The following is a 14,813-nucleotide window of genomic DNA, read 5'->3' on the forward strand; positions in this document are numbered from 1 at the left end:
TTCCTCAACGGTGCCTGATTCAATCCAGACAAAATTAATTCATTGCATTTAAGGATGTACAGAAGTTTAAAAAAGCAAAAAGTCTATCTTTGCATGGTTTACTGCACACAACACAACTTTTCATGTCTTAAAGTAGCTTGTGTATTTCATGCCAAAACTATTGCAGATGTATCTAGTGCACCACACTGAAAGCTTCATGTCTGTTGAGTGCTATATGCAAACAAATGCATCTTTATTTTCTGAGAAATCTTCTTGATGTATGAAGTTGCCAAGAATTCTCTCACCAGCTTTATTTGGTGCAAGTTACAATAACTTGCTAGTCTTGTACGTGTACACTATGATGACCTACAGTAAAAACAAAACCATCTAAATACAGCACCAGTGTTTTGGGAGAGCTAATGGAAACAAAGAAAGATTGCTTTCTAACACATTCACCAGCAATCATTGAGAACAATTTAAGGATTTTTGGGAGTTACACCACCTGAATGGAAAATGTGCAGCAGGGATTGTCACTCCAGAGGCAGCTACACTCTTACAGTTTTCCAGCTTTTTAAAAAGGAATGAGAATGAATTTTCATCTTCAGGATAGAAGGAATGCCAAAGCAATACCAGAATGCGCTGTGAAAATCTGAGTGCAAAAAAAACTAAAAAAAAAAGCGGTTCTTGAAACCGCAAATTACAAATGAACTAAGAATGGTCTCTACAAGTTAGTGAGTAGACCTAGATGGAATGTATGAAAGTAGAACAGAAAAACAAGGTCAGAAGATATTGCAGTCGGAACAAGACATACATTTCTTTCCATTATGATCTTACACACAACTTGTACAACTGGAACATCTCATATTGAAACCAAAAATAATTAATCCTTCTTTGAACTGAACAGATTCCACAAAAAAAAGTAAAAACTCAGCTTTATTATCGAAACAAAATAAAAGCACATAACACAAGCTCAGCACAGCTTATTGTTTGCCTCTCTGCCCAACCTTCAGTGAGAGGTAACCAAGTGTTATCAATCCATGAGCAAACTGTTGCTGGGGTTAAATGGAATACTTGAAAGGGAGATGTGTTGCCAGTTTTCAACGGAGGATTCAATGGACCTGCAAGTCTGGATCTTTGCTGACAGTGGATCGTAACAAGGTCAGGGCATTTTACACTGGATGCTGTAGAGTAATTACCTCTTGCTAGGATGCTGCTTTAATGTAATCTTATGGTGTCTGAATGCCAGGGAAATGGGATTCCACTGACTAACCCATTATTTCATTTGGAATTTACAATGGGTTAGTGACATTTTCTCACTGCATGCATTTTTTCTCTCTTGCCATGTGGGTGTCTGACTGGATAAGGATTTACTGTCCATCCCGGTTGCTCTGGAGGTGGTGGTGGTGAGGTGCCTTCTTGAATTGCTGCAGTCCATGTGTTAAGGGCATTGTGCATCTACTGGCAGAACACGGGACTGCAGCAATTCAAAGCAGCAGGACATTATCATCTTCTCTAGGGGCAAAAGGGAATGGGCGATTAATGCTGGTCCAGCCAGAAACATTCACATCCCATGAATGAATATTTTTTTAAAAATGTAGTGAGAAAGTATTGCCAAGTCTTGCAGTAATTTCCAAGCCAAAAGGTGGAGAACAGCATTCCACTCCCTATGATTTACCCCAAATCATAACAGTGTTTTTGTGATTGTTTAAAGCTCATGTGCAACCCAGAGGCAAACACCACTCCCTGATTCACTTCAATCTAAAATCCCAGTTTTCATTAAATTTTGGTACCTGCAAAATTACCAGGAACAAAATGTAATCCCTCTGTTCAACAACGATTAAAATCAACTCCAGCCTCCGCCCCCTCCAACCACACCAAACAGCAGATCTGTCAGGAGTTACTGATAGTCAACAGAAAACACAACTTTTCTTTTGAAGTACCTCTACTGCAAGTCTTTCAAAGATGCATACCACTCAATCACCCCACATGGCCCCCGAACTCTGGGGCTCCACATTAGACTAACACCTTGAATTAAAGATTAATAAGTTAGTTTCTTCTCCAACTGCACAAACAGTTCTTGGGAACCTAATGAGATTAGCTTGCATACAAATGTTGAAAGGCACTTTTTTTTTCTTCAGAGCTAAAGATAATGTGCCCTCTGCATCTGGCTGTACTTCCATCCTATCAACAGCATTAAAAGATTCAAACAGTGCCCAACATGGTGGTCAAGTAACCCACGTACTGAAATTGAAGCAATTTGAGATGCGAGAGTGTACAAGGATTGGGTAAGATACCAGGGTTGGAAGCATTCAGCTGAAATCTGAATTATATACAACAGGATTGGGTGCATTAAATTGTGGGACATCCTTTAGACAGCACTTATACTTTAATAAGAGTGGTGAATACTTAATTCAGCTGGACACTGATTCACTCCATGAACTTGCCCCTCACACAGTTGACAAACACCACTGTCATTAGATCAGGAAGATGATCTGATCTGACACCATAATCTGGTTGTCTTCCTGCATCTTGTCCAAGGCAGTCTGCACCTCCACATCAGAGAATGGCATCTCGTTACCTTTGTTGATCGATGCCATCAGAGTCTGCATGCCAAGGGACTGAGCATGTGCAGTCTTGAAAGCATCCAGGAGAGCAGCTTTAAATTGTTTGAACCTGTGCCAGAATTAAAGACATGTTGAAACCAACAAATAGTGCATACAAATATCCTCGAGGAAGTATGATCAAAGTACAGTTACCTAATACAGAATGGAGCAGAATAATAGCGTAAAAATATATTGAGCTTGAGCTCAGTGTGCAGCACCATACTGCAAACATCAAGATATCCCGATTCTATGATTCTCCCCCAATACTATGTTTTACTTATTCGTTAACTAGAGGGACTGAGAGATGAGCTCTATCAATGTCAGTCTTGTTCAGGTTACAGTCATCTTAAATTAGAATCCTCTGAGATTAACCCCTGCGTGTTTGTGCTCATGTAACTCCACAAAGGGAGTCCAAAAGTCATACAGCACTTGCTCCAAACTTTCAATCTATGACAATCTGGTCCTTCAAGTTAAATTCCTATAGAGATGAATCAATTCCCAAATCAATGTGTAATAAGAGACTTAGCTCCTTCAGTAAAGCTGGAATGTTCATCCTGTTGATTAAGGTCAGTTTACTTTGCCTGATATCACCCATAACATGAGAATGTATGAATTAGGAGGAGGATATACTGTCCCTCAAGGTGGTTGCACCATTCAGTAAGGCCAAGCTGATTAGCTTTGTTTGGAATTCCACATTCCCATTTATCCCCCTGTGGACCCTCGGTTCCCTGCCTAAGAACCTATCCCCCTGTTCAATAAGGCAGAGAAATCAAAAGTCATGCAGTACTCAGAAAACAGAAGTTTATTTATCTCTGTTCTGAAAGCGTGATCCCTAATTTTCCAAGCATCCCCTAACTCTGGACTGGCTCACAAGAGGACACATCTCTTCCACATCCACCCTGTCAGAATTAAATACACTACAATCAAGTGACCCTTCACTCTTCGAAATTCTTGCAGAAACAAGTTCAGTCTGTCCAACTTTCCTCATAAGACAACCCAGATATCAACCCAGTAAACTTCCTCTGAACTATCTCCAACAGACTTCCTTAAGTAAAGAAACCAAAATTGCACAAGGTATTCAAGATGTGGTCTCAATGTTCTGTATAACTGGAGAACATCTGTATTTTACTGTTCAATTTGTCTTGTACTAAAGGACAGTATCCCATTAGCTTTCTTGATTATGTGCTGTATCTCCATATTAACATTTCATGGCTCATGTACCAGAATGCCTCGATCCCTCTGCACCTCAGAATTCTGCAGTCAGTCTCTATTTAAACACCACTCTGCCTTTTATTCTTCCTGACAAAATGAACAACTTCATACTTTTCAACATTATACCCCATCTACCAGATTATTTTTCATTCACGCAATCTAAATCTGCCCGAAAAATTACGAGGGGCATTGATAGGGTAGACAGGAAGAAACATTTCCCGTTGATGGAGGGAAGAGGCAAAAGGTTTAGAAGAGTTGTGAGGAAAAGCCCTCTCACCCAGAGGGTGGTGGGAATCTGGAACCCAATGCCTTTAAGAATGGTAGAGGCAGAAACTCATCACATTTTAGTAGTTGTTGTGGTTCTGTTCGCCGAGCTGTGAAGTTTCCTCCGGCTCCCAAGCACTGAGGATGTCACCTAGAAAGGGGATGAAACGTTTGTAACAAAACTCCCAGTTTGGCGAACAGAACTACAATCTTCTCCCAAACTTTGAACATTTTAGTTGTATTTAGATGTCAAAGCATACCAAGCTACGGGCCAAATGCTGGAAAATGGGATTACAGAAGTTAGATGGTTGTTTTTGACCAGCGTGGACACAATGGACCAAAGAGCCTTTTTCCATTGCTGATAGCCTTGGTCACATAGTTTCAGGATACTGATAAGACTCACCTTTGCTCACTCAATTCAGACTTCTTAGCAGCTTCATCACTGGTGTCCATCTGGTCCTCCGGCTCTACGGTCATTGGAGTATGTGGCAGGACTGAGGGGCAAATAACATCAGAATCTTAATCAGAATCTAGGTAAATTACACCTACCCTACTAGCTGCATGCATGAAAAAAAAAAGCTTCTTCATCAAACAGGATTTTTCTTTCATAACATCAGGTGGATTTGGCTGATCACAGTATGATTTTCAAAACGTACCGTTGAAGACTTCTTTAATGTTGATTTCAGAACTTGACCAATGTCTCGGTAAATGGTTTGGTTTTCGCTTTCAACATCTCTTAAGGAGGGAAGAGGATTTATGTTTAAGCAGAGTCACCTATTGTCTACTGGGGAAGAGATCACCCACCTCACCTCCTGACTGCTGAGTTTTGGAAGATGGAGTCATTGTTCATGTACAACCTCCACTCCTCCAGAAGCAGAGCAGAAATCTTTCAACTCAAACCCTCACGTTACCTCAAGTCTCAATTCATGAAAATTGTAAACAAGAAAGGGCATTAATAATCAGCACTCAATGAGATTAAGGCTCAGAATAATGTTACAGCTAGTGAAACACCCAGGAGCTATGCACAGGAACACTCAGCTGAGTTTAGGTCACTGTTATTCCAACCTTGTCACTAGATGAGATTGCTAATTTGACCTAATGTACCTGTTAGATTTAATAGCTAATCACTACTACTTGGGCCTTGATTAACCAACCTCAAAGCAAGCAATTGCTCTTTTTGAGTCAAAATATGAATCTGTTTTCTGATAGCTGAAAAGGTTTTTGTCATGAACAGCCAAGTCACCTCTCACTATGCAATCCAAACTGAAGACAGGAAGTCCACCACCTCACTGAATGCATGGCTGTCATACACTCAGACTGCATTGAGAGAAAAAAAATGGACTTACCATCAGGACTTTCTTCCTCGGCGTCACTGAAGTCATAGGGATCATACTGCTCACCCTCCTTCAGCTCCCGTCTCTTTTTCCTGCTTTCACCATCTTTAGCTCGACTTTTCCTCCTAAGATGACCAGAGTTGACAGCTTTATTACACACACTGCGAACAAATACAGCTCTCCCAGTTACTGTCTCATCAACTGAGACAATGTTTCATGCTTTTTGTGTGGGCATCCATTAATACCAAGAAAGAGAAGGCGGTAATTGATGTCAAACGAAAGACTGCATTAAGCTTATGCTTAAGCCTCTCAAAGACCGTCATTTCATTACATGCCCATTGCCGATCAGTACTTCAGTCTTAAACCTGAGGCCTCTTCACGAGACGGGGCCCCATCTGAGAATACAGCGAGCTCCTGCAGTGTGCAGCAGCTATCAAGAACAAAGATCAATTAAATTGGTGATCTTGGACACACCTTACTGATGCACACACGTAAACAAATAAGCGCCTGGATTTGCCAGTACTCTGTGCACATTCTCACACTGTATACTCTTACCTCTTCTTGCTATCTCCATCATCCTGGATTACCTCTTCCTCCTCAGTTTCCACATCACTCTCTTCTTTGCGACGTTTCTTCTCTTTCTCCAAAACCTACACAAAACATAACATTAGAGCTCGATGGCTGTCTGGGAAAGTGAACACTTTTCTTCAATCGGATCACCGTGACAGGGAGGAACAGGATCCAATCAGCAGTACAGTTAGACTGCTCCTGTTGGTATGTAACAGAACTGGATGGGTGTGAGAATAATCGGCTATTCCTACAGCACGTTGACACACAGAGCTCAAAACATTTAATGCAGACTCTTCTGCCACAATGACAGCATGGTGCTGAACTGTAAGTTCCCTCCACGTTATACAATGTCCTAAACTGCACCCTTTCTTCAGGGTCGCTCAGCCAAAATGCTGGAATTAACCTCAGTGGCTCACCAGCAGCAGCTACAGGGCAAGTAGAGATGGATAATAAATGCTGGCCCAGCCTGTGATGTCCACATCCCATCATACTGTTCTCAGGTACACTAACTCTATCCTTGGGTGCATTACTAACCCAATCCTCTGATACAACCTGAGCTGATTAACAGACAATAATGGCACCATTCCAGCAAGAGTTGCTCCAGAAGTTGTAAGGATAAAACTAATTAAAAAGTGTCTTAATGCATTGGTTCCTTAATAAAAGCAACACACAGGTATGTGGTTGGGAAAACTGGACTGAAGCAAAAGACCATTACCCTGAAGGGCAGTATGATGTATGAAGGAGGTCAGAATTCCAGCAAAACCACTGGACATTTAATCAGTATCGCAGCTGCAAACTTACAGCAGAGTCGGGCAAGGTGGTAGTTCTGACCTTAAGAATTGCATACCTTGCTTGTAAGGGAGCTCACAATCTAAGAACTCCATGAGCTTTGAGCATTTTAGGTGAAAATGACACAGAGTTGGGAAGTCTTGGCATTAGACCCCTAAAAGAGACCTGGATTGGTGGTGCTGGAAGAGCACAGCAGTTCAGGCAGCATCCGAGGAGCAGTAAAATCGACGTTTCGGGCAAAAGCCCTTCATCAGGAATAAGAGACCGACATGAATCTCACACTCTGCAGTGATTGCAATAAGGTCAGCCAGGTGGACCACAAAGAATGGGAGTTCCCTGACTGGGGCTGTTAACCTTGTCCAATTAGGAGGCCCTGGCTGACAGAGATAAACAAGAGTGCACTCGGGTGTTTCCTTTCTTCCTGGTGGTGGAAACTGAATAAAGATTTGTGCACCTTGTGTCTCTCACTGTCTCTCACACCTGCCCACACATAACATGGGTACTGGGAAGAAAATAAGCACTACTGCAGTTAGGCAGTAGTGTGGGGGTTAAATAAAAAACTTTTAAAAAAAGGAAACATAAACAAATAGAAGTGCCAGAGCTTTTTTTCACTCTGAGAGCTGGTTCTTGAGGGAGCTGGATCAGTGTGTGTGCGCATGCAAGGACTCTCCTTCTTGACTGCGTCTGAGAGGAAGGGGACTGTCTTTGGACCAGTTGCCCCACCTTCTGAGAGGAAGGAAGGAAGAAAGAAGGAGGAGTAGGAAGAAGAAGAGGGATAAACAAGAGTGCACTTGGGTGTTTCCTTTCTTCCTGTGGTGGAAACTGAATAAAGATTCGTGCACCTTGTGTCTCTCACTGTGTCTCACACCCGCACACACACACGGGTGCTAGGGGGAGCCAAGCACATTGCTGTGTCTGAAGAGACACAACAAACAGTGAGACAAACGGTTGTACCTATGATGATAAGAAAAAGACAAACACATAACCTCAACACCAAGGAGAGGGAAGCACTGAAAGCACTAAGAAATGATAAGAACATAATCATACTACCGGCAGATAAAGGCAGAATGACTGTCATCCTAGATAAATCAGATTACATCAAAAAAGCACAACACCTACTCGCAGACACCAACACCTACCAAATGAAGGATTCTGACCCCACACCACAACTCACCAATAGAATAAATAACACACTAAGGAATCTACAAAAAAACGGACAGATAACCAAAGCTGACCTACGAAGAATGAAACCAGAAAGCAACAACACCCCCAGATTCTATGGACTACCCAAAGTACACAAACCAGACATCCCACTCAGACCCATAGTATCACTACCAGCATACAAACTGGCCAAAGAACTACAACAGAAACTGAAACACCTGGTCAGCGGATCCAAACACTCCATACAATCAACACAGGAATTCTTGGACGCCATCAGGAATACACACATAGACAAAGAAGAAACCATGATCTCATTCGACGTGACGGCACTGTTCACTTCGATTGACAAAACCCTAGCCAGAGAAACAATAGCCAACCTACTGTATATACAGAACAGAAAACAGGAGGCGGAACCTATCAACAAAGACGGCATACTTAAACTAGTGGACTTGTGCCTCACTACACACTTTACATTCAACAATCAGATATGCGAACAAATCATGGGATCACCAATCTCGGGACTCATAGCAGAGGCAGTTATGCAAAGGTTAGAACAAACAGCCCTACCACAAATTCAACCCAAACTCTGGGTCAGATATGTCGATGACACGTTCGTAATCATCAAAAACACGGAAATAGAAAAAACACACCGGATCATCAACGCCACACTCACAGGAATGCGATTCACGAGAGAAGTAGAAAAGGATAGCCAACTCCCATTCCTAGACGTGATAGTGCAGAGAACACCCAATGGAGAATTCACCACAAGGGTACACAGGAAAACAACACACACAGACCAAGTCCTAAACTATGAAAGTAACCACCCCAACACACACAAACGAAGCTGCATCAGGACACTATTCAAAAGAGCTACAACACACTGCAGTACACCAGAACTGCGAAAAGAGGAAGAGGAACACCTATACAAGGTATTCGCCAAAAACGGATACCCGCGCAACTTTATCAACAGATGCCTAAGAGATAGACCGAGGAACGAGGACATGCCACAACCAAAGGACTAGCCACACTACCATACATCAGGAGCGTTTCAGAACTGACGGCCAGACTACTGCGACCCTTAGGACTCATAACGGCACACAAACCAACAGCCACGCTCAGACAACAACTTACTAGAACAAAGGAGCCAATACCCAACATGAGCAAAGCTAATGTAGTTTATAAAATACCATGCAAGGACTGCACAAAACACTATATAGGACAAACAGGAAGACAGCTAACAATCCGCATACCTGAACACCAACTAGCCACGAAACGACACGACCAGCTATCCCTAGTAGCCACGCACTCAGACAACAAGCAACATGAATTCGACTGGGAAAACACTACTATCATAGGGCAAGCCAGACAGAGAACAGCCAGGGAATTCCTAGAGGCATGGCATTCATCCACAAACTCCATCAACAAACACATCGACCTGGACCCAATATACCAATCACTACAGCGGACAGCGGAAACTGACACCAGGAAGCGGCAAGGACAGACCACTATAAATACCGGAAGAAACATCAAAGAAGCTCTTCACAGGAGGCTCCAGAGCACTGATGATGTCTCCTAGCCAGGGGACAAAACGTTTGCAACAAAAACTTCCAGCTCGGCGAACAGAACCACTACAGTGTCAGACATCCTGACACTCAGAGCTGGCTATAAAGAAGCTTGATCCGTGTCAAGGGCTTTCCACGGGAAAATAAAGAGTGACTTAGTGATGGGGTACTGGTCGCTCTGGAGTTATTTCACACTCTGCACTAATCTTCAGCCTGAAGTGTCAAGGAGAAAGCGGAAATATTTGCAGCAATGTGCTTGGCTCCCCCTATCTTGGAGGAGAGGGAGCTTTGTGAAAGTTTATCCATGAAGTTGATTGTCACTACCATTCTTATCAGAATGTGGCAAAACTAGAGTTTACATCTGATCCACTGGTTGTGAGATCGCTTAGCCCTGTCCATCACTTGCTGCTGATACTGTTTGGTAGCTCCCCTTCATTTTTAGTTATGTCTAGTGCTGGCATGCCCTCCTGCACTCCCCATTGTGCCAAAGTTGATCTTGCTTCTGAAGAGGAGTCACTGGACTCAAAAGACTAGCTCTGTTTTCTCTCCACAGGTGTTGCCAGACCTCAGTTTTTCCAGCAATTTCTTTTTTTGTTTCTGATTTACAACATCTGCAGTTCTTTTGGTATTTATTAAGCATATTGACCTGTTTGGGGCAAGGTGCTTTCTACTGCAATCAGTGCACTGGTTCCAACTGTGTCACAACAGCACAGTGCTGCCCAAACTTTCTCCCACTGAGACTTCATTTCGAGGCTTGAAAATGAGGAAGTGGAGCAGAGCTGCTGAAACTTGGTGGGAGCTCCCTGGCAACCACTGCTGTCTCATAGCTCACAGCCCACTTGGGGTTCCTCATCCCTTCCACTTTGGGAAACTCTGCCACTGCATAGGAAATGTGAGAAATAGGAGTAGACTATTCAAGCCTGCTCTGCCATTCGAGAAGGTCATTGCCCACCTGACCTAGATCTCAATTCATTTGAGTGTAACAACTCAATAATAATCGCCATTACCAGAAACATTGTGTAAGGTACAGAAATGATGTCCTCACTAACTGTGGACAGCACTGTTAAAGTGTATGCTACAAGATGTTCTCACCTTCTTAAAGTACGCAAACTGAACCAGCTCAGCTGCTGCTTCTGAATCTTGCATGTCTATAGTCTTGCTCATACGGGCTTTGGCATGAGCTGTTGACAGTCTGATCAAGGTCTCCAGGGTTCGGGCTGTGACAGGTGAAGTCTGAATTGGGTTGGGTTAGTGGGTGGGTGGGGGAAGAGACAGAGGGAGAGGGAGAGAGACAGACAGAGAGGGGGAGGGAGAGAAAGAGAGGGAGAGAACATAACTAGTTAAACCACAGCTTGTATCAAGACTTGACTTTGCAGAGCAAGTTACACACACACACACACACACACACACACACACACACACACACACACACACACACACACACACACACACACACATTGAAACTATTCGCCTTTAAAACACAATGGCAATAAAACAGCTTGTCCCCCTCCCCGCCAACTCCCTTAGATGGCATGTGTGACATAGAAGGGCAAAACTCCAGCTGCCATCAACAATCAGTCACTGAGCTCAAGACTGAAGATGTGAAACAGGGTTCCCCTCCCCTCTCAAAGAAACCTGTAAACCAGTGCCCAAGGATACAGGCTTCCAGGACATGACAACATGAAGAGGTGCTCTGAAGAGGAAGGTAAACCTACAACAAGCCGGTTGGTTCAACGAGTTACCAAGAGCCACTACAGTACAAACAAGGCCAAAACGCGGCTGAGAGATTAGCTGATCATAATATCCAGGGGCTCTTTCTCACAAACATCACCCTCCCCAACACAAACACCATTGGGGTGGGAAGTGATTGACCCAGCAGCAGCCACCAGCACACAGTATTCCCCACTTACCATACACAACCCATACATCAAACAAAGGGCCACCCTATCAACCAACAAAGCTGAGGGAGAACAAGTGTGCCCAGATACCTGGGCCACTCCATCGAGGTGTGTATCAATCATAAAGAAACATGATCAGGAAATGCATGAAATATCTTCAAAGAAATGCTTTGTGAAATTCTAGGTAATATAAATAAATCCACAAACCCGAGCAACATCAGAACTCATCTGGTCCTGATTGCGCAGATTGGAGTATTGCTCCGCAATGTAGTTTGCGGCCTCAGAAGTGAGCACAGGTTTAACAATCTTTGCAACGTGGATGTACTTGCGCATGAACTCCATGCTGACAATCTTCTCCCTGCAACACAAGAGCATTAGGCAAGTCATTTGGTTATCATACTAAGTTAGACAAAGGTACTGGACATGTGAGCAACAATAACATGGCAATGCCCAATGTGTATCTCTGGACGTTGAAGGCAAAGTCAACCAGTCCAAAGAAAAAGTTTGTGAATGGTCATATAAATAGTAGCCACAAAACATTTTGGACTTAAAAAGGTTAAATCAAGGTACTTTCTACATGGTAAAGTAGTTTAATATGGTAGATGTCCAAAGGAGTTAGGAAGCTAGGGTGCATAGATCTTTAAAATATCACAAACAGGTTTTTAAAAAAATAATTCATTGTGGGACATGGGCTCACTGGCTGGTCAGCATCTATTGGCCGTCCCTAGTTGCCCTTGAGAAGGTGGTGGTGAGCTAACTTCTTGAACCGCTGCAGTCCACCTGCTGTGTACTGACCCACAATGACCACGAAGTGAATTCCAGAACATAATATAACACAGATTATCATCAGGTGCAGAATACAATCAGGAAAGCTTTATGTCAAGAGGAGTGGAGTACAAATGTACAGATGTCATGCTGCAGTTACAGAAAACCCTAGTCAGACCCCACTTGGAATACTGTGGACAAATCTGGGCACCACATCTTAAGGATAAATTAGCCTTGCAGAATGCACAGCGTAGGTTTACAAGAATGATACCTGTACATCAGGGTTTAAATGTGAGGAGAGATTATACAAAGTAGGCCTGCATTCTCTAATATTTAAAAGTTTAAGGCATGATCTGATCAAAGCTTTCAAAACACTAACAGGAAATGAAAGGCTAGATAAAGATAAATTACTTCCACTTGTTAGAGATGCTGAAACTAGGGGACATTGTCGAAGAGTTAGGGCTAGACCATTCAGGAGGGTGTCAGGATGGTAGAGGGTTGGATTGCAATTTCACAAATGGTATTGGATGCTGAATCAGTTGTTCATTTTAACTCTGAGATAGAGTTAAGCAAAGGTACAAAAGGATATGGTCCAAAGGCAGATATATGGCATTTGGCCATGGATCAGTCATGATCACACTGAATGACAGAACAGGCTCATGGGGCTGAAAGGCCTCTTCCTGCTCCTATGTGCCCATCAGATTAGGAGACGAACAAACACAAGAATCAAAACAATATTTAGTGATGAGTTACCCTTCACAGAGACAAGATTAGTGAGTATGAGAGATACCAACTCTCTTCAAACAATAAAGATCTCGCACTCGGTGACAGCATCTAGTATTTATTTCTCACGACTAAACAGAAATAAGAGTTAGTCACATCTAGCTACCGACTAGACTTTCACATCACCACTGCGCTGTACAGCTCATTAAAATTATTTCTTCAGTCATTATGAGAAACAAAAATAGAGAGAGCTTGGCTACTTGTGTACAGTGAGTTTCTATATCCCTTGATATTCATTTGTGAGGACCATGAACACGAGCGTGACATTTCCCACAGCAGTGACTCCAAGGTGTCTGGTACGTCAGTTAATTTGAACTAAAATACAGTATTGCCAGGAAGCACTGTTTCCACAAAGATCTTGAGCTGGTTATCGCAAAAGTAAACATGTGCCCAGACTACTGCCATTTCCCCAACACTCCCGCCCTGCAGAGTATTTCCATCACTTTCTGTTTTATCCTTAAATTCAAAAATCCGAACAATATGGAGTAACAGTAAGAGCAGCCCCAAACTAACAGAACATCAGAAAAAGCTCAAAGCATTCAGAAGACCTCCTCACGGTCACATATTCCTGTAGAGGCATGCTGTTGAACATTAAAAATCCTCACAACCAATTTCAACTAGAGATTTTGACTCCGGGTTGATCTGGGTTCCTCAGCATGAGTTGTATGATTACATTAGATTGCATATAGTGTGGAAACAAACCCTTCAGCCCAACAAGTCCACAATGACCCTCTGAAGAGTAACCAACCCAGACCCATTCCCCTTACCCTATATTCACTAATGCACCTAACACTATGGGCAATTTAGCATGGCCAATCCTAACCTGCACATCTTTGGATTGTGGGAGGAAATCAGAGCACCTGGAGGAAACCCATGCAGACACGGGGGAAAATGTGCACACACACATATAGTCGCCTGAGGCAGGAATCGAACCTGGGTCACTGGTGCTGTGAGGCTGCAGTGCTAACCACTGAGCCACCATGCCACCCAACTCAGAAGTTTAACTTATCCTTAACTCAGAAGGATAATCCACAAGGCCAGTGACTTTCTTGAACTGGCTATAAGAAGCTGCTGCACCAGGAAGTTAAATAATAAAAGGTACACCTACTTAAAGTAAAAAATGAGGTCTGCAGATGCTGGAGATCACAGCTGCAAATGTGTTGCTGGTCAAAGCACAGCAGGCCAGGCAGCATCCTACACCTACTTAAAGCCAGCTCAATTCCCGTACACCATCAAACAAGTTAGAAACCCAGCCTTCTCCAGGCCAATGAGCCTCAAATCCTTTCCAAAATAGTAAAACCTCTAGTTCTGGCGTCATACTAGTGAATCTCTTCTGATCAGTAGAGGTACTGGAGAAGTACAGAACTGATAATTTTCATATTACAAAAATAAAAAAAAGCGTGACAGGATTACTAAAATTTAACCAGCTTTACTTTATCTGTATTTAATATCAATATCATGAAATAACTGCACAAATCTATTTCCTGTAAATATATCAGTTAAAACCTCACTCAGTGCAGTGGTTTGCTGACTATAAGGAGGGGCACAGTGCTACTGTCTAATCCTTAGTGCAAAAGACTCAGTAAGGTTAATTTAATCCTGCAATACCACCTCTATTCAGGATAGGTCCGTTTGCAGTGCAAGGTCGAGAACAGAGAACGAAGCAAGTTTTTCCAGAGGTCGATTGTAATAGTAAGAGATAATATTGCAGGGACAGACTCTGACTCATTCTTCTTCCTAAAGGCTAGCACACATCCTATACATCAAGATTCTGCAGTGTTTCGTTACATTTAACTTAAACCAGGTAGGAGGGGTTAAAGTGGTTTATGAATTAATTTAGTCCAGGTCAAAACTATAACTGGTTAGTGACCTGTTACCCAAATACTACCGCCA

At 42.8% G+C, this 14,813-nt stretch overlaps 1 protein-coding gene across 1 annotated transcript in view; it reads right to left on the reverse strand.

The window, feature by feature from the left end:
- Window positions 1-894: 894 nt before the first annotated feature.
- The window catches only part of mcm3 (minichromosome maintenance complex component 3), a 39,539-nt gene continuing 25,620 nt past the window's right edge, over window positions 895-14,813 (reverse strand). The window contains exons 12-17 of the mRNA XM_060831192.1: window positions 11,580-11,730; window positions 10,567-10,707; window positions 5,948-6,042; window positions 5,405-5,517; window positions 4,462-4,552; window positions 895-2,652 (exon numbers count right to left, since the gene is read on the reverse strand). Coding sequence (XP_060687175.1) covers window positions 2,454-2,652; window positions 4,462-4,552; window positions 5,405-5,517; window positions 5,948-6,042; window positions 10,567-10,707; window positions 11,580-11,730 — 790 coding nt within the window. The 3' untranslated portion in view covers window positions 895-2,453. The remainder of the gene's footprint in view (window positions 2,653-4,461; window positions 4,553-5,404; window positions 5,518-5,947; window positions 6,043-10,566; window positions 10,708-11,579; window positions 11,731-14,813) is intronic.

Source organism: Hemiscyllium ocellatum, chromosome 10 (genome assembly GCF_020745735.1).
Source record: "Hemiscyllium ocellatum isolate sHemOce1 chromosome 10, sHemOce1.pat.X.cur, whole genome shotgun sequence".
Taxonomy (NCBI): domain Eukaryota; kingdom Metazoa; phylum Chordata; class Chondrichthyes; order Orectolobiformes; family Hemiscylliidae; genus Hemiscyllium; species Hemiscyllium ocellatum.